Below are 23,172 nucleotides of genomic sequence, written 5' to 3'. Positions count from 1 at the left end.
GGGGCTGGGGAAAGGCACCTGGGAAGGTGATAGGTAGATGCAGTTGGGAATGAATGTGATAAGTCAATGGGGAGGGAGGAGAGGATAGGTAGGAAGGAAGATGGACAGGTAGGGGACAGGTCAAGAGCACTGTGCTGAGTTGGAGGGTTGGATCTAGGATGAGGTCGGTGAGGGAAGTTTTGGAAACGGGTGAAGTTGACATTGATGCTGTATGGTTGTAGAGTCCCAAGGCGGACAATGAGGTTTTCTTCTTCCAGTCGTTGAACAGCTTGGATTTGGCGGTGGAGTAGGCCCAGGACTTGCACGTCCTTGGTGGAGTGGGAGGGGTTGTTGAAATGGTCAGCCATGGGGTGGTGGGATTGTTGGTGCATGTGTCCCAGAGATGTTCCCTGAAATGCTCTGCGAGTCCTATCTCCCTGTTGTAGAGGAGTCCACACCGAAAGCAGTGGACACAGTGGATGTGCTGGAAAATCTCTGCTGGATGTGAATAGATCCTTTGGGGCCTTGGATGGAGGTGAGGGTGGGAGGTGTGGGCACAGGTTTTATACGTCTTGTGGCAGCAAGGGATGTGGAGGGTGGATTGATGGGGTGACGTGGAAGTAATGAGGGAGTCAGGGAGGGAATGATCTCTGCGAAATGCTGATAGGGGTGGGGAGGGCCTACTGTAGATGTTGTAAGCCTCCTCTTCATCCATGGTGTTGGCCTACTGTAGATGTTGTAAGCCTCCTCTTCATCCATGCTTATATTCCCCACACCACCCTTTGGTCAAATTCTCAGTGGTGCTATTTTATGACAGTAGTGTATTAATCCGTAATGATGGATGGAACAGTATTTCTACCGGGAATAGGATCCACTGTGAAAAGCTATGGAATTCAGGATTGTCAAAATATATAGACATGTGTCTGCTTCCGAGGAACTGACCAGAAACCCGAAGGATGCATTTTCAATCATCACAGACCATTGGAATGTTATTACAATGGAAGTCTTTCAGTTGATCAAGGCTGGCATCTGTTACCTAGGAGCATTCATGGCCACTAGGTGCAGTCAGTGATACCATGATATCTCGTAAATCTCTATTAATGCAGTTCCAGTAGATCAAAGATGTGCAGGTTTGGTGAATTGGTCATGCTAAATTGCCCTAACATTCGGGATGTGTAGGTTAGGTGCATTAGTCAGGGGTAAATGTAGGGTAGGGGGAATGGGTCTGGTTGGGTCACCCTTTGGAGGGTCAGTGTGGATTTGTTGGGCCGAATGGCCTGTTTCCCTACATTTTAGGGATTCTAATTCTAGTTCATTGAGGTTTTAGCCCATGCATTGAATTAAACTCAGTATTACCATCAGTTTACCAATATTAAACTCAGTACTACCATTTTGAGGCAGCAAAATGGTGCCAAGACAGAACACCTTTAACATGACTGCAACAAGGCAAGGCTTTGAAGTGGAAAGAGATGCAATGGATACTTCACACTGCATACCATAACCAGAAACATATTCAAATCATAATTTATGCATTCACATTGTCACAATAAAACACATTGATTACCAAGTAAAATGCTTTTTAATGCTAAGAAACAAGAAAAGCCTTTGCCACCAGCATTAGTGATAGCACAAATGGTACCAATAAAATTTAGCCTGTGGTGCTCCAGAATATATTTGCAGACTTATTCAAGATTTTACCAGGAGCCAAAAGAATAAATAAAAAAACACAAAACTTGCTAACTGATGGATACTAGCAGACAATCTTTCTTGTGGGTGATTGTCTATCATTATACCTATATTTGTTATGTCATGTAATTGTACAAGTTTCAGACTCCAGTAAAAAAAAACACTGTAATAATATTCCTAGTATGTCCATCAAAAAATAAACCTCAAACACAAATAATTTAAATTCTGAGATATTTGCATTGGGTTGACAGTCACAAGGTTTCACAAATTGAACACTTCAGTCTCAACTGGTGACAATCTGACAATTGTTGGGACAGAGGGGATAGGTTTCTGAAAGAAGAGTCTCGGTGATCAATCACCGGGGACTGGCAATGGTAAAGAAGAGGGTTAGAGGAAGAGAGAGTGATTATCATTTATAAATGTAGCTTTAATCCGAGTCTCAATATTATATCTAAGCGTTTTGGGTGCACTTTTGTCTCACACATGTTAGGATAAAGAACACTTGAAAGTGGCAAAATGATTGTGGAATGCAAGAGAGCAGTTTATCACTGGGAGTTGATGATATAAGAAAGAAAAGCCCTGAAGACCTGCAAAACAGATTTTAGGAGATTAAGAAGCATTTTTGGCAGTTAGATTTCAAGGGTGATTCATGTGCTCGATCAAGAAAAATTGAAAGATTAGGAGCTCAATGCAAGGCTGAAAAACATACTCTTTCTTAGTGTATTGGATGTGTTCTGGGAAAATGGGGCTATTCTGTCAGGACAAGTTATACCAGATCAGAATGCACTCAATGAGTTTCAAAGTCGCGATATAGATAGTATTTAAACTAAGAAGGAAGACAACTGGAAAAAAAAAAGCATAACAAAGGAACTGCTAGAGAAGATAGAAATTAGAATACATAATAACCTTGGCTGAGAGCCCAGACATCCTTTATTCCCATGATACACCTGATTCCTACTTGATTGACAGCATTTGATTTCTGCCAGCACTTTCATGATGTTTATTTCCACAAGATTTCATGAGCTTGCACTTTCAGTTTATGAGACTTTGAAGGATCTGGATGATTGAGATTTGAGCTGTCGTGAAAATGAATTTTGCTTAACTTAATGGAAAATTATATGTAAATTTTCTTTGGAAAATTGTATATTTTTTACCCATTTAATTCCCACTGTGGAGTTCATCATTTGTATACAATGACTTTCAGGTTAGTAGATATGGAAATGCTACAGCAGAGAATGTAAAATAGGATGGGCCAAGGGGGTATGAATCATGGGGTAGGGGCATAAAAGATATAAGGACAGCATTTAGCAGAATAAAACAAACAACTGAGTAAAATAAAATTAGTCAGCTATAAGCAGGTAAAAAGCTAAAATGAAACAATAAAGTCTTAGCTTCATTAAACAAAAGTAATGAGTGGAGTTGAAAAGAAAAAAGAGTAATGAAACATTAGACATGATTCACTGTTTAGTTTGGTGAATAAGTTGAGGAAATTAGAAGCAAATCTTTGCAGGAAGTTATGGATGTGATCAATGTTCCCTCTAATGCTTTTTCTTCCATGTGGACCTCTGATGCCAGCGTGTGGTAGTGACTTCCAGAATTGGAAGTAAATGCTGTGATCCACAATGACATATCAATCACCATGAATGAATGGCTGTGTGCGCACAGACAAAAACATAAACTAGGCAGAAACTATTACTTTTAGCGAGCACAAAACTAATTTTAAAATGTGGATAGGGGATAGCAACATTGTTCAAGGAAAGGAAATGCACAGCAGAAAGGTCTGATGCACATAAAAATGGTTCAGGAGAACCAATATGAGTTGAGATTCTTGTCCATTAATTGTGGGAAATATAAGACGAAATTTGTGAGCAAATCAAAGAGTAGGAATAACATTGTTAAAGATAATTTTAACCACTAGTTAATTGGCACAAGGAAGAAGTAAACAGAGAAAAACAATGGACTCCTAACTCTTTATGCAGAAGTTTCATTACAGCAAACCGCTTGAATATCTACATATGCTTGGAGGAGCATTGTTAGCACTACTTATGTGTGATGAAGTAATGCTTAATACAGATCAGCTCTCAGGAGTAATGATTACAACATAAGGTTAAAAATTCAAATAGAAAGAGAGTAGGTTAGTACAAAAGCAAAAGCAGCAGATGATCATCTCGAGGAATGTGCAAGCTGAGGTGGAAAGAGAAACTTGTACACAGCACTGTTGACTAATAGTTAGAACTTCTAAAGTTTGAAAAGTTGTGAAAAAAATATACAACATTTAACTGTATTTTATACATTATACATTCGTTGATCTTAGGTTTACCAAATAGACTGATTTCTTTTCTATGCTTAAATAATTGACGATATTCCAGAAGAAGTATAATAAAAACAAACAGCAGTTTTGTTTTGGTTTCAAATACTTCGAATTATTATTTTTGTTCTTTAGAATTTACTAGTGTTATTGCTGAATATTCAACATCATAAACTCATAGTAAATTTATCTTAAGTCTGAAAAATGCTTTTATTATACAAATTGATCAATATGGATTCTTTGAAAGGAAAATAAAATAACACAATTATGTTAACAACTCACTGGTTTTTAAAGTAAGCAATTTTGAGATGAATTTACTAAAGTAGAATCTAATAGAATACATTTGAGTAAGATATCCCTACCTTGTTGTACAAATGATCCATAAACAAGCCACGCAGCATTGTACAATGTTGTAGAAGTCACAGATCCTATTTGCAGTGGCGATGGCTTTACCCAGCTAAACATGCAGACAAGCAGGCCTGTTATAAACAAAGTGCCAATAATACATGCCCAAACTGTCAGATCAAATGGTTCTAGGCAGGTAAACATATCCACTCTCTGTTCTGGCTTTTTAAGTAGAAATCCTAAGGTGTAGTCCATGATTCGACCAGTGAAGTCCACAACATTCTCTCTCTCTGGAGTAATTGTCAAGGCTGAAACTGCTATGTCAGCTCTCTATAAGATAAATTTAAATCAAAAACATAAAGAAATTAAGTAAAAAGCCTTTATATTTTAATAATGAAAAGTGGATATCTTGCAATTAAAACACTACTAATTTTCTAAGCTAGGCAAATTATTTTATTACCATTTGATAAAACTGCATGATTGTGCATCTGTAATAATGCATGAAACATTAAACTGCAATTTTAATATTGATTAACAGCATAATAATCTTAAAACTGCAAATTTAATCTTGATGCATTAAAACACATTCTTAGAATAAACATAATTTTTAAAATTCGAACGATTTAAGCCTCTGTTCTTCAGTCACAAACATATCTGTGTCACTAATATTGTTGTAATTAAGTTTCATATAAAAAATAAAGTTTGCTTTTGAAGTGCACAAGCATATTAAAATATTTGCAAACATTTGACAAAAGTATTTCCATTTGATTTCAGGTGCAATTGGAATATTTCATAAACCTGATCATCAACCAGAATGTAAGGTAAAATACCTGTAGTATTTGAATATATGTTAAAAATAACAAATGTTGATTTTGAATTTAAAATCAAAACAAAATCGTTCCATGTATCTTAATATTAAATTATTAATAAATACTCTGGTTAAAGTACAGAGACTTACGTAAAATAATTAAAGAGACAACACAGTGTTCAACATGGGATTGTTTCTATGACTCATATATCATTATTGTGTCAGTAATATTTTAAAAATCCACATTTATGTTGAACCTTTATCACCATTTAATGCTTCAAAGTACTTTATAGCTAATGAAATACATTTAAAGTGTAGTCACTGCTATCGTGTTGACAGTACAGCAGTCAATTTGCACATAGCAAGGTTTCAGAATCAGAGGGCTGAATTCTATCAAAAATCAACAAAGAATCAAATTTGGTGAGTTTCAGGGAGGGTTTCTCTCTGTGGGGCCTAGTGGATTTTCTCACAGTATTTTCTACAGCTTGTCCCATTGGGAACAATGCATTTACGGTATCCAAGCTTTGCTCAGCAATGGCAGAAGTACTCCAAATAGCTGGGATCTCTCACAATATCCTCCCTGTACAGGCACTATATTAAAGGTCAGCTGTGTACAAGACTGAAAAATGCCAGTCAATAGTTGCTTCGCCGTGGGATGGGAATAAAAAAGATAAAGAATCACATCTGAGGGCATAATGTAGGCCTGGCTTATACTTCATTGTAAAAACAGGTGTACATGCAAAAATACATGATGATTTAAGGATCGAGCTGCAGAGGTTCCCATCTTTAGAACACTGTCTAAGGAGTGCTGCTGAATCCCTACGACCTAATATCATCACATTGTTCAATACGGAAGCATCGCATACTGGAAAGCCTTCAAAAGTTTGACAACATTCATTTGCATTCAGCAACAGCAAACAAATAGAAAAAGAGATGCTGCATTTGCTTCTGAGAACATGCTGCTAGCTTTTGGCCAAAAACAAATTGAAAGTCAATACGTCAACACACCCAGCTTTCATTTATCGGTGTGTGGTCCTGGTCCTCTGAGGTTTGTGTGTGGCAACGATCTTAAAAACCATAAGTTAATGCATTAGCACACTGATCACCATGTACAAAACTCCAGAGAAACTTGAAAGTGACTGTGCAGTTGCATAGCTGGGCAGTTTAAAGAACCAGTACCTACCCCGGCCTGCACCGAAGTTTCGGGGAGGAGCCCTTCATCAGAAATGGGCCGATGAAGGGCTCCTGCCGTAAAAGTTGATTTTCCTGCTCCTTGGATGCTGTCTGATCTGCTGTGCTTTTCCAGCACCACTCTAATCTTGACTGTCAGTAACAGATGTCTTGTAAGGCAACCTTGATACATTGTGGGCCATAGGATCCCAGTGGGTCCTTGGAAGCAGCTGGTTACATAAATGTTGATGACCACTAGAATAGGATGGCTACACACTCCTCCAGCAGTTGGTATAGTGCTATAAAAATGTCCTGGGATATCCTCAGCTTGCAGTGACATCATGCCTCACTTATCTGGAGGTAATAACATCAAGTATGACAGACTCTGGGCCTCATGTTTCTCCTGCCCACCATGAGGGGACCATCAACTAAATTCTCTTCATGTGGAAGCTGTTTGGAGGCCTTGGAGGTTGCTGCTGATTCAGAACTTGCTGGTACATTTGTTTGGCCTCACTTTCTTTGCAACTTTGTTGCATAACGGCCCCATGGCTGATAACTTCCACTGTGGCTGGATCCGCACTGATAGTGCTTCCAATGAAACTTTGTGTAGAATACTAGAAACAGAACAGCTTCTTAGTGATGTGAACATTCAGCATCCAAATCATATACAAATGATAGTTTAGCATTATCCTCTTTCTCAGAGTCCTTGATGTCCCTGTGTATAGCAGGTGAGGAGCTCTGAGAAGCACCAGGCCCAATGTGATGGAGGCCAGACCCTGTGTGCAAACTATCCTGGCAGCAGCTTTGCAATGATAGGTGTTGGTGCTCTGAAGTCAAGAATGGGATACAAGTGGGTTGAGAATTATGGAACAGCCAATGCCAACCTCCACAGGAAAGAGGTGAGAGGGGATATGAGAGGTTGCTGTCAATGGAATGTTCTTGAGATGTTGGGGACTGTACTGTAGGATGGACAGCCAGGGGAGCAAGTAACTGGAGTCACCAAGTCCTGCTCTGACACTGAGGCTCGGAATTGTTGCCATCTAATTTTTCTGGCACATGTGAAATTAGGAAAATGTGTACTAATGAGATGCGATTAAGCGATAAGTGAATGTAAATTCATATGAAAAGGCCTCTCGCTCCTCGCTGGCGAAATTCTCAACTCACCATTCAAAACCTGGCCACAGAGTTGGTCTTTTCTTTTCTCCAGGCTGAGCATATCATTCTGCCAATCTTGCCATATTTTCCCAATTGACTCACCAATGTCCATATCATTCAGAAGCTCAGAAGGTTCAGATCAGAAGAGTGATAATGACCAGATAATCTGTTTATCTGAGGTTGATTCAGGACAAGTATTGGCCAGCACACTGTTGTTAAACTGCTTCAAAATATTGCCATGGGACTTTTATAGTCACCTCAGAAGTTAGAAGGAGCATCCATTTAATGCTTCATCTGAAAGGGGGCACTTCCAATGAGAAATATTCTGACATCAAAATCCAACATCATCTATTGCAGAAAACAAAGACTGGAAATTCTGTTAAATTAGCAAAGAATTGTGAATGCTGAAGATCTGGAACAAAAACAGAAATTTCTGGAGAAACTCAGTAGGTCCGGCAGAGTTAATGTTTCGAGTCCAGTGACTCTTCATTAGAACTTATGTTGAGTGGTATAATTGCATGCATGTTAAATCGTTTATATGATACTTCATTGCATGCTGCCGGAATGAGAATATTAAAAAGCAAAAGCATGAAAAAAAACTAAATAATTCTGCTAAGTAAAGGGACAATGAATTTTTAAAATGCAATAATGCAAATATGTAAATACTGAACTCATTTTTTTTCATAACCATAAAGTGTTATGCATTACCTTGTGTGGGAAAAATTACATATATTTTTCCTCAGTATTTATAACTTCAAATCTATTTGTAAACTTAAATATGAAAATGTATTTCCATCAGGGAAGTTATCCTTATGCAATAACAAACAGAAGTTGCCAGAGAACCTCAACAGTATCCCTGGAGACAAAGCAGAATTAACATTTCAGGTCCACTGACCCTTTTTCAGAAATGATTTTAGCTAGGAAAGCAATTGGTATGTATGCTGAAGATAGGATGGGGGTGGGAGGAATAAATGACTGGTGGAAATGAAGTCCAGAGGGAGAGAAAGCAACAGTGAAACAGGCAAAGAAATGGGTAAAGGATAGCTAAGGTGAATCAATAGCTGCTAATTTGGACTATTTGTAGCTGACAATGGGATGGTTGTGGTAGTAACCAAGTGATGACAAGGCCTAATGTGTGGGGGTTGGGGTAAGGAGATGGGAGAAGGTGCTCAGGCCCTCAATTTATTGAATTCGATGTTGAGTCACAAACGCAGCAGAATTCCCAAGGAGAACGTGAGATGCTGTTCTTCTAGCTTGCGCTGAAATTTGGTGAAGCACTGCAGCAAGTCTAACACAGAGATATTGGCCAGGTTTTGTATTGAAATAGTGGGTAACAGGCAGCTAAGAGTCGTGTTGGTAGACAGAACATAGTTGTTCTGCAAAGCGGTCACCAGATCTGTGTTTCATCTCCCCAATATATAGGAGTCCACATTACGAGCAGTGAATAGAGTAGACTAGAATGAGATAAGTACAGGTAAATCAACTGTACTGTGTTCCTTAGATAGTGAGGTGGGAGGAGGTAAACAGGCAGCTGTTACTCCTTCTGTGGTTGTGTGAGAAGGTGCCATGGGGCTGTGGGGAGGACTTGGAGGTGGAGAAAGAATGGACCAAGGTGTCCTAGAGGGGACAGTCCCCATGGAAAGCTGACAGGGAAGGGGAAGGGAATATGACTCAAGTAGTGGAATCCTGCTGGAGTGGTGGATATGGTGTCTCATGATACTTTGGTTGTGGATGTTGTGGGCAGGGAGGGGAGTTGGTAAATGAAGATCAGGAGGACCTTGTCACTGTCACAAATTATCCTTGTGTTTGGGCAACACAAAGTAAAAACAAAACAGCTATATTGGACTGAAAACATTAGCTTTGTTTTCTCTTCACAGATGTGCCAGCCTGCTGACTGTTTCAAACATTTCTTATTTTAGTTCAGGTCTCAAGCATCTGCAGTATCTTACACTTTTATTCATGTGCTCTGTGAGTTAAGGTTATGACATTTTTCACATGGCAAGTGACTACACTTTAAACTAGTTCATTGTCTGTAAAGCTCAGCTGACTTCTCCTGTCATGTAAATTGCTTTTATTGTTTGAAATTTTGCATTCTTCTGTTTGATTTGATGACTGCAGGGTGAATACCTTCAGCAACATATTTCTCTTTTCAGCAATATTCCAACACTGACTCACTAATCTATTTAGATTCATGCTGAGAAAACTAAGTATACCAGTCTCGATGACAAAATACAGCAATTAATAACATAAAACACCCAAGTTATATGAAAGACAACAAAGATCTGTGTTTCAGAAGTGGAACAAAAATATCTCTCTGAAAGGAAATTTGAGTAAAAGCATAACATCAGTTGTTTTTTGAATTGCAACTTCATTTTCCCCACATTTCTTTTTCTCACAAGTTAAAAGTGTTGACTTATGGTAGCACGGGATCAACATGAGCCTCTGGTATCCTGACCTCTTGACAATGTGTGAATGAACACAATAAATACCAATAGGTTACTTGACAATGAGCTTAGCACACTATTGTATTTGAGATGTCTATGTACCAAGATTTCCCTGTGAAAACAATAAACAAGACACGTTTTGTTGAAGCTTTTTGTCTTGAACTCATTAGGACTTTTTGCAATATAAATTCAAATGAAAAAGTGACATTTATACTGCTAAGAGTACTGATTGATTGGCAAGTGGTTCAAGCAGGCATTATCATGGAAAATGCACCCATTAACACGGATTGACAGTTAACTGCCAGGCTTTGTTTAAATTTTAAATCGGACATGTTGTTCTGATTCTCAGGCATTGCCCTGAGAAATAAACCAATGAATGCATGTCACCTATTTTGCTGAGTTGGGTGCATTCTCCATGGCATTGCCTATTCCAATCAGACTCCACTTGTCAATTAATCAGTACTCTCCTCTTAGGCATTTCATGTAAATACCTTTTAAACTTTATTCTTGCAAAACATCCTGATGAGTGCAAGACGAAAATATTCCTTTTCAGTATTAATCGAACTGTACAACAAATATTGCCTTTTTCTTCCCACTGTCACACAGAAACACTTAAAACAATTGTAATGCAGATGACGTCAGCTAACTTGTCACAGAACAGGAAGTTTTGCAGTGTTTGACTCTACATTTGGTCACATGTTACATTGTCCATAAGCCAAAGCAGTCAATGAGTGTCATATACAGCTTACTAACACAAATATAGGGTGTCAGTTATTTCCATTATTAAATTCCCTGAAAGCAGTTACCTCCTAGTTTTGGCAGCTTCCAGGTCAACTTATTCATTGTTTTGTCTCTAAAGTAAGATTTACAAGATAGCACATCCATGTGTCTTTTTTAGAACTCTTTGCTTGCATATGTAAATTTGTGACATTTTGTTTTTGTGCCTCGATCTTCCAAAATACCTTTCTTGTTATTTTTTTAATTTGAGAAAATAATTGCTGTAAGCAATTAGTTCATTTATCTGTAATTAGATTTCCAGCTTTTTGCACACATTCACACGGAAGTATCAAAGTATCAAATTAATCGGAATAATTAATGGGTTTTGGATACTCATGCATTGATTTTCTCTATTTATCTGAATGTGAAGTAAGAGCAAAAGGTAAAAACAAAATGAAAAATCACTGAATAAATAGGTAAACAGACTGATTAATTAAGCAGGATGTATGCTGCAATAACCTGAGCAGAAGTAAATTAGCCGGATACACACTGAAATGAAATTAGAAACAAAATAACATTTTAGCTTTTCTAAAAGATCTCAAATGGAACATAAATAGTAAAATAATGAATATGTTTGATTGTAAGAAAGTGCTGCAAAATGAATTTATCCTTAACAAAATAATGTGCATATTTGAATATGTAAATATATATAAACCTAAATATTCCTGTACCATTAATCAGGCAAACCATGACTCAAATGTGAAAATTAACATGAATAACCCACCCTTCATTGCTTCTTTCTAATGTACTAAATCTGATATATTATTTCAATCTTACTGTATTGCAGATAAATTTATTCATTATGGATGCAATTGACTTCAATGAATTCCACCATCAAATGGCACTATGTTATGTTTTGATATATTATTTTGCATGAAAACCCTGTGAATAAACAAACAAAACTTGAATTCAATTGTGTTTTTTGAAGTTGTTTTAAAGCAGATGGTGGGAGTCAGGATGACAATAAAACAGGGTTTTTTTAAAAATAAGTTAGGGAAGCGTTAAAAGGTTAGATTAAAGAAACAAAAACAAATTTGAAGTTAAGATAAAAATTTGTGACAAATATAAGGAAGGAAATAAATTAATGTTAGAAACTTAAAATCCAAAAGAGCTGTAGCAGCATTATTTCATACTTTTATAATTAAGAATTACATTTTATGTGCACATTTTACTTTTAGAAAACTCATATTTCAGCAACAAATATATTTGTGCTATCTGAACTTCTAGCTTTTCATAGATGACATGCTTTAGCATCCCATGAGCTGAAAACTGGACAGTGGGGCTGGCATTTGCCTTGATGAACATAAAGGTTAGTGTGCAAACCATATTTACATTTTAGCACACTAACTTCCTTTATACTGTTCATTATTTATGTAAAATATATACACTCCTTCTATAATAGTCAACGAATGCATGCCACATTACAACGGCAAGAAATGCTCTCGATTGAATAAAAAATCATGTTAAGATAACAAAATGTGGGTGGAATTTTCCCGTATTCAGTTAAAGGGTGGAATTCTACCAGGTCCTGAACAATGTGGACAGTGGCAAGTCAATTGAGAATATATGGTGATTTTGGAAAAATGGGACTGTCAACATCAAGAAAAAGAGTCTGTTTCTCCATCTAAGGTTTGAATGGAGAGATGAGAATCTCACTAATAAGTGGTGATAAAACCATTTGCATGCATTTATATTGCTTTAGTATCTAATCTTGCCTCATTCATATGTAGTTTGCTATTCTCCCATTCAGCAAAGAGAAACTAGAAGGTAACAATCCCTGACATAAAAGTCAGTCTGGGTATCTGGCAACTCATTGCTTGCTCCTCTGGACCTCCACCTTGGCTAGCAGTACCCAACATCTCAAGGGAATGCTCCATTAACAGCAACATCCTAAACATCCCCTCCAGAGAGGTTGGCATCAAACATTCACCAGTTTCACCATATCATCATGGCACATCTCTGACTCACTGAAAACAGTTCCCCACTTCAATTCTGCACTTTGGAGCTTTCATTACAATACTGGTCCTGGGTCACTTTATGGACAAGGAACGGTACCAATCCCCTACTTTGGAGGACAGTGCATCTCAGGTTTCTTTGGTTGTTTTCTTAGTGGTCACTCACTTTTTGCCTGCTTGGTTGCTCAATGCATCTTTGTCTTGCCTTGTCTTCTTGGATTTTCAGATTCATTCAGAACTTACAGACACCTTAAACCCAGGCAAATTGTTATGATTATAAGCAGTGATCAGTCAAAGACACGGACATGTTGCTGTATTGCATTGTACTACATCAATGTCATATCTATACTACGTGACTGCAGGTTACACATTTCAACTAAACAGCACTGCCTCAAAATCTAAGGGAGTAGTTTTCAGTCAGGTGCATAGTGGGAGAAGAATGAAATGATCATGCTTGCTTGAGACTGTTATCTTTAATCCTTGGACAATGATTGAGCTGCTGAAGTGCAAATTGATGGCCGGCATTACTAAATCAGTGGAGATATGATTATGACAATTGCCACTTGCAGGGTTACAATTCCAAAAGCTTTCCTCTGCCCTCCCCACATTCCACACAGTGCCAGAAGTTTGTTTAGTATTGTGCAGTTGACTTTCAGTCTAATGTGGCAAGATTCCTTTACATGTGAGTGAGCTGTTGACTCTGCCTGTGAGGCATAACAATCCCCAATCCTTCACATTTCATTTTGCATCAATGTCCTTTCAACTTCCTCCTAATACTGTTAAGTCCCATTATAAAACTACTAATGTCCCCACTTTACTGCAGAGCCCATGACTGGAAATTCCCATGCACTTGTTGTCCTTCACCATAGAGGCCAGAGTTATTGTGACCTGCTTGAACAAAGGCCCTGCACCCCTATAATCTAGATCTCTCAATCAGGATTTTGCTATGAGATCATATCTTGCATGTCCAATTTCCCCCATCAATGTTGCCATTCTATCCTTGATCCAGAACAATGAAGCCCATTCCTTGACTTGAAATACCCACTTTCCCAAGACTCCACAGAATGCCTCCTGATTAGCTCCTTGACCATTGCCCACTCCCTGGACTGATTTTGCACAGAACTCCGAGTCTAGATTCCAGCATCTGTAGTCATTGTTTTTACCTACAGAACTCCGAGTGATGATGGAACAGCACCAACACACTACATCAGCACTGTTGTCTGATGTAATTGCAACTCCTGGATTGGTTGTATTTGACCTGTAGGACTGACCATGACCTGATCCCAGATTGCAAGACTGCATTCTCAAACCCTGGTGGGACAAAGTGTTTGATTGGATTTGAAACATTAACTCTGTTTTTCGCTTCACAGACGCTGTTGAACCTCTGGATTTTTCCAGCTTTTTCTGAGCCTGTTTAAAATTTCCAGCATCCACAGCATTTTGTGTTCATTCCACTGCTTTCTTGTGACTTTCACACATGGGTTTGCTTGAGGTATTGGGAAAGGACAAAACTGTACTATTGTGGCTGGCTCCACCAGCACTGATCTGGGACTTGGTTCCGAGTGGAAATGTTAAATAGGGTGGTCACTAGTTAAAAGAGGTGAGGGTGCAGGAGAGCTTATTAAAGTTTCCCGGAGAAGTAATAGGACAGAGAGTGTGCAAAGGGTTAAGAATTTAACTTCAGGCAAGTGGTAAGAGGTGCAGTCAACCCAGAACTGAGGGTGTTGTATTTGAATATGCACAGTATACAAAACAAGGGAACTGACCTTGTAACACGGAATGAAATTATTGGCGATATTGTGAGCATCAGAGACATCAGCTACTTGGTTGCAAGAGGATAAGGGCAGGGATGTAAAAATCCAAGGACACACACCCTATGGAAAGGACAGGCAGATGGGCAGATGGGGGGCGGGGTGGGTAAGCAATGAAATTAAATTGATATTAAGTCAATATAGAGCTGGAAGCAGAAGAAACCTATATGGGGAAATTGAGGAACTGCAAAAATGAAAGTTATGAACTGGCCTCTCAGCAGTAGTCAGGATGTGAGGCAGAAAAGAGGTTGAGAGATAGAAAAGGCATCTAAGAAAGGCACTATTACAATCATCATGGGGAGGCCTTCAATATGGAGCTGGACTGGGAAAATCAGATTGGTAGTGAATCTCAAGAAAAGGAATTTATGGAATATCTATGAGCTTTGTTTTTTGGAGCAGCTTGTGGTAGAGCCACTAAGGAACAGGCAATTCGAGATTTGGTGATGTGTAATGAGGCAGACTTGATTAGGGAGCTTCAGGTGAAGGAACCCCTAAGAAGCAGAGACCATAATATGTTGGAAAAAAGCAAATTACTGCAGATGCTGGAATCTGAAACCAAAAGAGAAAATGCTGGAAAATCTCAGCAGGTCTGGCAATATCTGTAAGGAGAGAAAAGAGCTGACGTTTCGAGTCTAACTGACCCTTTGTCAAACTGCTACTCCTAAGCATTGCCAAGAATAAATATACAATTAAAGTTAAAAGTGCAAGTAGAATTTCAAAATGTATATAAAATGGATAAAACCAATCATTGAACAATGTTTGCTCTGTCAAGAAAATTCACAATACAGCATTATTGCAAAAATAATAGTGAAAATAACTTTACAAAATACTTTGAGCCAAGTGATCATATTAATTAACATATTGTGCTTGTCACTAATGTCAGCTGTCTTTTTTTAATTGAATAGGAGTTTGTCTGATTTTTTTTAAACGCTCGATCATTTTAATACCCTTTGCCTAGATAACTTCATTTACAGAATTGATGGCTGCAGATGTGTTCAAACCACAAGTAATTATCTCAATGTTATAATCTTGCTAATTTGCAAAATCCAATAATTATATCATTTTTTAAAAGAAAACACAGATTATGGAGTAAAGGTTTGAGAGTTATCACCCAGATCCAGTGTGACATTTTGTGCCTAATGAGAGTTAGCAAAATACCACATGAATCTCAATCAATGAGCTTCTTTGACAGAATATATTTACGATGTAATTCTTTTAAAATTAAATTTTCCATCAGCATCCATAATCTATGACATTTTAAAATATGAAGCTTCATTATTAAGGTAATTTAAAAAAAAATGTTGCTTGCAATGTTGGAATTCCAATATAATTATAATATTTATGCTATTAAGAATTTTATGCTATGTCAGTTCTTTAACTTCAAATATCTGATCAATATTTAGGACATGCATCTAATTCCTCATTTGTAACAACTATAAAAATAATTTAGTTGTTTTTGTACATCTTCTTGGTTTATGTATTTACTGTTTGACTTCTTATTATGCCTTTGTCACATGTTGTGATGTACAACTAAGTATCTCAAGCTTCCAAATATAAAATAGTAAAGGCACGATACAATGGACTAAACTTTTGCCTGAGTGTATTCTGGTGCATGCACGTTACATGTTTTTATAAGAAGAAAGCTGATGTTTTTCCACATTCCTGGCACTGCACATTTTTGTAGTGATTGTCACAAGTTCAGCCATGTTGACCTCATAGAATCTGTTATTGGGACTGTTAACATGGTCCAATCAGGGAATCCTGGATGAAAAATATAAGCAGGACTGGGGGTGGCATGATGGCTCAGTGGTTAGCACTGCTTCCTCATAGCACCAGAGTCCTAGCTTCGATTTCAGCCTTGGGTGACTGTCTGTGTGGCGTTTGCACATTCTCCCTATGTCTGCATGGATTTCCTCCAGGTGCTCTGGTTTCCTCCCACAGTCCAAAGACATGCAAGTCAGGTGAATTGGCCATGCTAAATTGCTCATAGTGTTAAGTGCATTAGTCAGAGGGAAATGGGTCCGGGTGGGTTACTTTTCAGAGGGTCGGTGTGGACTTATTGGGCCGAAGGGCCTGTTTCCACACTGTAGGGGATCTAATATGATCAGGATGATCTAGAGGTTTCCAAAATGAAGATGTTGGCAAGAAGTTATGTCTGGTGGCCAGGATTGGATGCAGATATAGCCACATTGATGGAGCAGAGCCCATAGTGCCAACAAAGACAAAAAAAATTACCACCAGCAGCTTCTCCCATTTGTGGGAAAGGGTGGGCAAACCCTCGATTTAAGAAGATAAATAGGACTGCTCGAGGTTCTGTTCATTCTGAAAGCTGGCTCTGATGAAGCTGCATCAGCGTCAAGGACTCTTCTTGGGTGAATAAAAGGTGACTTGGTGACAGGATACTGGCCTCTGTGGAGTCATTTCAATATTCTTCTGGCCTTTTTTTGCAGTCTAGGAATGTCTGTTGTGAAAAAGCAAACCCAACTCTGCTGAGGTTGGGTCCTCTATCTAACATGGGGAATGAAAATAGGGTTTCCTCTCACTCATGCTTTTCGTATGGTCATGTGGAGACATGGAAACACTTCATAATCACACTATTTCTGAGAGTTCATGAAGAAAATTAGAAACCTGTAGAGAAGTCTGAAAGACGTTCTGAAAGACAAGTGTTCAGCATTTTTGCACTTTCAAATGCCACGCTTAGGTGTTATATCAGAATGTTTTAACACAGTGATTTATCATAGTGATTTGTCCTTTAAATGTAAGTTGACACTGACATTTACAAGCCTTGTAATATTTTAATACAAATTACAGTGGTCTTCTAATGCAAAAAGCACTATAATGAGGTGAAAAATATACAAAATGCCCTGTCAGCCTGTTCTGTCACTTTTTTCTTTGCTGTGATTTAAGTAGCTCCAGCTGATAAAGATAAAACCCACCTGATCCCTAACATTGATTGGCAGGCATGCTGAAATGAAATTTATATGCGAACTGGGAATTCTTTCCTTTGCACATAATAAATTGTCATTTGGACAGCTGTAACCATGAAGTGGCATTAACAATCTGAGAGGTAGGCATAGTCTGGCAGGCAGTGATGGGTGCAGGGTTGAGGGTGGTGATGGATAACATTTTGGGGCCTTTAGACACTGTGGGATCTGGGAGATTGTGTGGGAAAGTAAACGTTGGGCTTTCCCCCACACTGATTCATCATAGTCTGAACCTGTACAGTGAACTTCCTGGTGTGAAAAAGGTGTGTGAAGGCACAAAAGAGGCAGCTATGCACTTTGTGTGCTACAAAAATTGATAAAACAAGTTTTTCCAAGCCCAGAGGATGTTTTGACCCATTTGACAAATGTATGAGAAATTGTTGTTATATTAGTTGTTGAAGCACAAATCACTCACTTATGGAGTGCATCATGAATGGAACAGGACATTAATAATTTGGCAAAAATAGAATCCTCTGGCACATAATCAATGCAAAGACCTCAAACTGAAATTTAGTTAAAGTTACAGAAAAAATGTAAGATGTAAAATGGTTAAACTAGATAAAACTGCAGGCCAGGAACCAGCAATTGCTATTTTGTGCAATTTTAATTTTTATATCTTATTCCCACTTTCCTTTTGAGTTTTAAGTGAACTGTAGACATTTTCTAATCAACTTGTTCAGAGATGTTGTTACACACTCCTAAAGCAGGTGAGACTTGAACCCAGGCCGGGATTCTTAATTCGTAAACATTAACTTAAACTTAAGTGATTATGTTTTGATAACCTGAAAATGAATCAATTATGTAATCAGTAGTGATATTATTCAAACACACGATTGCTGCTGTGATTGGATTATTGTTTTCCCTAACGCAGTAAATCATTGAAAAAAAAGAAGTATACTTTGTTATTTAAAAATAGGAACTGTTCTTTACTGTATTGGCCCCAATGAACAATGTAATACAAGCCAGGAGAATGAATAGTTTTATATAGAGAGTGACCATTTGAAGATCAGGTTTATGGATAAACAATAATGTAATCAGCTGATCATATAAGAAGCAGGCAATGAAATGGGGGAGACCTCCATTTCTCTCAGAACAGAAAATGAAAATGGCAAGAAAGGAAGTCACCAAAGAAGGCAATGGTCAACCTGTAGAGGCCTTTCCAGAGGACTGTGGTTCGCTGTCGCAAGATAAAGCTATAGAGAATGAAGTCAGCGCTCAAGTAAACAATTCACTGAAATCTGAAACTTCGGACCTTCCCTTATTTTTTTGAATTCAGCAGACACTGTTCCTGGAAATCCAACTGTCTCTGTTGTGAAAAAGATATGGAAAAATAAACCTGTCTACTGACTGCACAGAATCCTCCAAGGAAATGTAGCAGCAGAAAGCTCAGTCACAGTTAGTTGAATAAATTCCTCTCATTGTAAACTACCAGACCACTGCTGGGAAGTAAGACAGTAACTTTGTATGTGTTCAATCAACAATAAAAGCAAGTGAAGTTTCAAAATTTCTACAATCAGTGAAGTGGCTGCAGAACCTGAGGCATCAAGAATGATGGGGTTAGGAAGCGGGAAGCTGACTGATAGTTTCCAAATTAATTCAAGATCACTGAAGCTTCAATCAAGGTGAATGGTGCCACATCTACACAGGCAGAAGTCACTGTATGAAACTAATTTTTACAATCTTGCACAGACAGCATACATGTGTGCTTGACATGCTTAGAGAAAATTAAACTTGAATCTTCAGCAAAAGACAACCAAGAGGTGAAATTCAGTGTAGACAAGAAGCTATTTAGAGGAAAAGAGTTCCTTAAGTTCAAAGTTATGTAGTTGACAGTAGGCTGCTTCAAGAGAAACTGAGTAAGATTAGATTACAATTAGATTAGATTACAGTGTGGAAACAGGCCCTTCGGCCCAACAAGTCCACACCGACCCGCCGAAGCGAAACCCACCCATACCCCGACATTTACCCCTTACCTAACACTATGGGCAATTTAGTATGGCCAATTCACCTGACCCTGCACATCTTTGGACTGTGGGAGGAAACCGGAGCACCCGGAGGAAACCCACGCAGACACGGGGAGAACGTGCAAACTCCACACAGTCAGTCGCCTGAGGCGGGAATTGAACCCGGGTCTCTGGCGCTGTGAGGCAGCAGTGCTAACCACTGTGCCACCGTGCCGCCCACATGGAGTTTGCACATTCTCCCCGTGTCTGCGTGGGTTTCCTCCGGGTGCTCCGGTTTCCTCCCACAATCCAAAAAATGTGCAGGGGTTAGGTGAATTGGCCATGCTAAATTGCCCGTAGTGTTAGGTGAAGGGGTAAATGTAGGAGAATGGGTCTGGGTGGGTTACGCTTCGGCGGGTCGGTGTGGACTTGTTGGGCCGAAGGGCCTGTTTCCACACTGTAAGTAATCTAATCTAAAGTAAGCCATGGAAGTACTAGAGATGTTTCTACAGCAAAGCCTCCAATATCAGATAATTGAGGTTCATGACGACACAGATTATCTTCAACAAGTTTGAAAATGAGGTCAGGAATGATCTTGAATGGCTCAGAACGGAACAGAATTTGACCAGACTAACTATCTCAGTGATTAGATTAGATTCCCTACAGTGTGGGAACAGACCATTTGGCCCAACAAGTCCACACCAACCCTCTGGACAGTAAACCACCCAGGCCCTTTTCCCAACATTTACCCCTGACTAATGCACCAAGCACTATGGGCAATTTAGCATGGCCAATTCACCTAACCTGCACATCTTTGGACTGTGGGAGGAAACCAGAGCATCTGGAGGAAACCCACACAGACATGAGGAAAATGTGCAAACTCCACAAAGACAGTCGCCTGAGGTGGGAATTAAACCCGGGTTCTTGGCGCTTGAGCAACAGTGCTCACCTCTGAGCCACCGCGCCACCTAGTAAGACAACTGAACTAAAAATCTAACTGTTAGTAAAGAGAGCAAGTAAGCCTTATGATATGAAAATGAGATACTTGAAGAACATTTACAAAAGTCTTGTAGTTAAGCAACTAGTTTTCTCAACCAGAGATGTATTCATGGAGAAAAAAAGTTGCATTGTTTTAGAATTGTCTAAGTTCCTTGGCAAATAGCGAACGAAGAAAACTCTGCTCAGTTAATGAATGATGATCTAGTCTTTAATAATGAAATACTGAATGAGAATCTTGATTGCCTTAATTGCAGAGGTCAGTTGCAGCATGAGGTAAATCTTTCATGTAGTCACATAGATCAGATACCACACTGGAATCTTCTATTGATTCTGCTCTAGGAGTTTATTCTGTTGTCCAAGTTGTCCTATTTTCTCATGAGGTTATTGAAATGTCAATGCCTCAGCAACTTTACACCATAGACTGCATTTAACATAGAAAGAAAGGAATTGGACTATTCCATTCAGCTCATTGAGCTTGCTCTGCCAAATAACATGATCATCATTGATCATCTTTTTCCCACATTATCCCCATGTCCATTTACATTGATATTTACAAATCTGTCAATCTCCACTTTAAATGTACTCATTGATTGTGCTTCCTATCCCCCAGGGATAGAGAATTTCAAATATTCATTACTTTATGGGTATAAAACAATTTTTCATCTCAGTTCACATTATCTTGAAAATGCGTCCCCTGGTTCAGGATTCTCCAACCTGAGGGAACATCTAACCTGGATTTCCCTTATGTATCTCTTTAAGTATTTTGTAGGTTTCAATTAGATCACTTCTCATACTTTGAAACTCTAGAAAATACAAGCCCAGTTTCCTAATCTCTTATCACAGATTAGTTCCACCTCCAGTCTGTGAACCTTCAGTGTACTTCCCCTATAACAATAATATCTTTCCTAAAGTAAGGGGATCAAAATTGCATATCGCACTCAGGTGCAGTTTGTCCAAGTTCCTATACAACTGAAGCAAGGGTTTACCACTCTTGCAATGTACTATTAGCATGTCTACTTGTTTGCTCCAGTTACATATTAGCCTTCAGTGATTTATTGATGAGAACATCCAGGTCCTTTTTTAGAAATTCACTTCTAACCTTATACTAAATATGAATATTTTGTATATGTGCTTCCCTTACCAAAGTAGAGAGTCTTAGTTTTTTTCCAACAATATATTTCAGCTGCCATGTTCTTGCCCACTCTCAAGGTCCAACTTTTCTTGCAGTCACTTTGCATTTTCTTCACAGCACACATTCCAACAAACTATGTTTCTCCCTAAACTTGGACAGATTACATTTTGTCCCAATATCCAAATCATTGATATATATTGTGAACAAGTTGGGCCCAAATATTGCTCGTTGTGGCACTAAACAAGTCATAGTCTGCCAACACAAGCGTGTTTTGCCTATTCCTGTTCTCAGCTTAATGTCCTGTTAGCCAATCCTTAATTCACATGCTTTAGTTTTATTAGTCAACCTCCTATAGGAGTTGTTATCAAACTGAACTGAAAATCCATATAAACTATGGTCATGCCTTTAAAAATACTGTTTGTAACCTGTTCAAAAAACACAAACAGGTTCACCAGACACAATTTCTATTCAGGAATCCATGCTAATAACAATGTCTAATTAGTTTATTATTGTTGAAATATTCATTTATCACGTCCTTAATAATAAAGATGAACATTTTCCTGACTATTGATGTAAGACCAATAGGTCTCGCTCCCTCCCTTTGAAATAGTGAGGTGACACTTGTTACTTTCAATTTGAGGGAACTGATTCCAATCATAGAACCATAGAATCCCTAGAGTGTGGAAGCAGGCCATTTGGTCCATCAAGTCCAAACTAGCTCTCCAAAGAACATCCCACTCAGATCCAATTCCTACCCTATACTTATAACCCTGCATTTCCCATGGCTAATCTACCTCACCTGCACATCCCTGGACACCATTGGCAATTTAGCATGTCAATCCACCTAGCCTGGACATCTCTGGATACTGTAGGTAATTTAGAATTGCTAATCCACCTGATCTGCACATCTTTGGACTGTGGGAGGAATCCAGAGCAGCCAGAGAAAACTCACATAGACATGGGGCAAATGACCAAACTCCACACAGGTAGTCACCCAAGGGTGGAATCAAGCCAAGGTTCCTGGTGCTGTGAGGCAGCAGTGCCGACCACTGAGCCACCGTGCTGCCCATGACGATAGAAGCATGGGAGACAATCACCAATGCATTCACACCCTCCATTGTTGCTTCTTTCAAATGAATGGGATGTCAAATATCAGCTCTTGGGGATTTATCAACCCTCAATTCCATTAATTTCTGTAATACAACCTTCTTATTAAAACCAATTTCCTTCAATTCATCCTTTTCCCTCAACACTTGAATCTCTAATTCTGGGAAATTTCTTGTAATCTCAGTGAAGAGAAATCACTGAGTCAATGCCACTATTGTAACTGTACTGGAACAGCTTGGCTAGGGGAGCAGCAAATTGATTAGATTAGATTCCCTACAGTGTGGAAACAGGGCCCTAGGCCCAACAAGTCCACAATGACCCTCTGCAGAGTAGCCTACCCAGTCCCATTTCCCTCTGACTTATGCATTTAATACTATGGGCAATTTAGCATGGCCATCTGACCTGTAATTCTTTGGACTGTGGGAGGAAACCAGAGCACCCGAAGAAAACCCACACAGACACGGAGAGAATGTGCTAACTCCACACAGGCAGTTACCCAAGGCTGGAATCGAACCTGGGACCCTGGTGCTGTGAGGCAGCAGTGCTAACCACTGAGCCACCATTCTGGA

The 23,172-nt window shown here is 38.8% G+C and overlaps 1 protein-coding gene across 6 annotated transcripts in view; it reads right to left on the bottom strand.

Moving 5' to 3' along the window:
- LOC122556682 (glutamate receptor ionotropic, delta-2-like) overlaps nt 1-23,172 on the bottom strand; it is a 530,324-nt gene that overhangs the window by 115,654 nt on the left and 391,498 nt on the right. For all 6 annotated transcript variants that reach the window (XR_015759754.1, XR_015759755.1, XM_043703715.2 and 3 more), the window contains one exon: nt 4,336-4,648. Coding sequence is in view for 4 of the 6 variants with exons in the window: in XM_043703715.2 (XP_043559650.1) it covers nt 4,336-4,648 (313 nt within the window). In the remaining 2 variants the exon portion in view is untranslated. The remainder of the gene's footprint in view (nt 1-4,335; nt 4,649-23,172) is intronic.

The sequence above is a fragment of the Chiloscyllium plagiosum genome, unplaced genomic scaffold (genome assembly GCF_037043375.1).
Source record: "Chiloscyllium plagiosum isolate Xiang-an unplaced genomic scaffold, Cpla_swu_hap1 HiC_scaffold_16, whole genome shotgun sequence".
Classification (NCBI taxonomy): Eukaryota; Metazoa; Chordata; class Chondrichthyes; order Orectolobiformes; family Hemiscylliidae; genus Chiloscyllium; species Chiloscyllium plagiosum.
The sequence above is the reverse complement of the archived record's forward strand: the minus strand, read 5'-3'. Positions and strand labels throughout refer to the sequence as shown.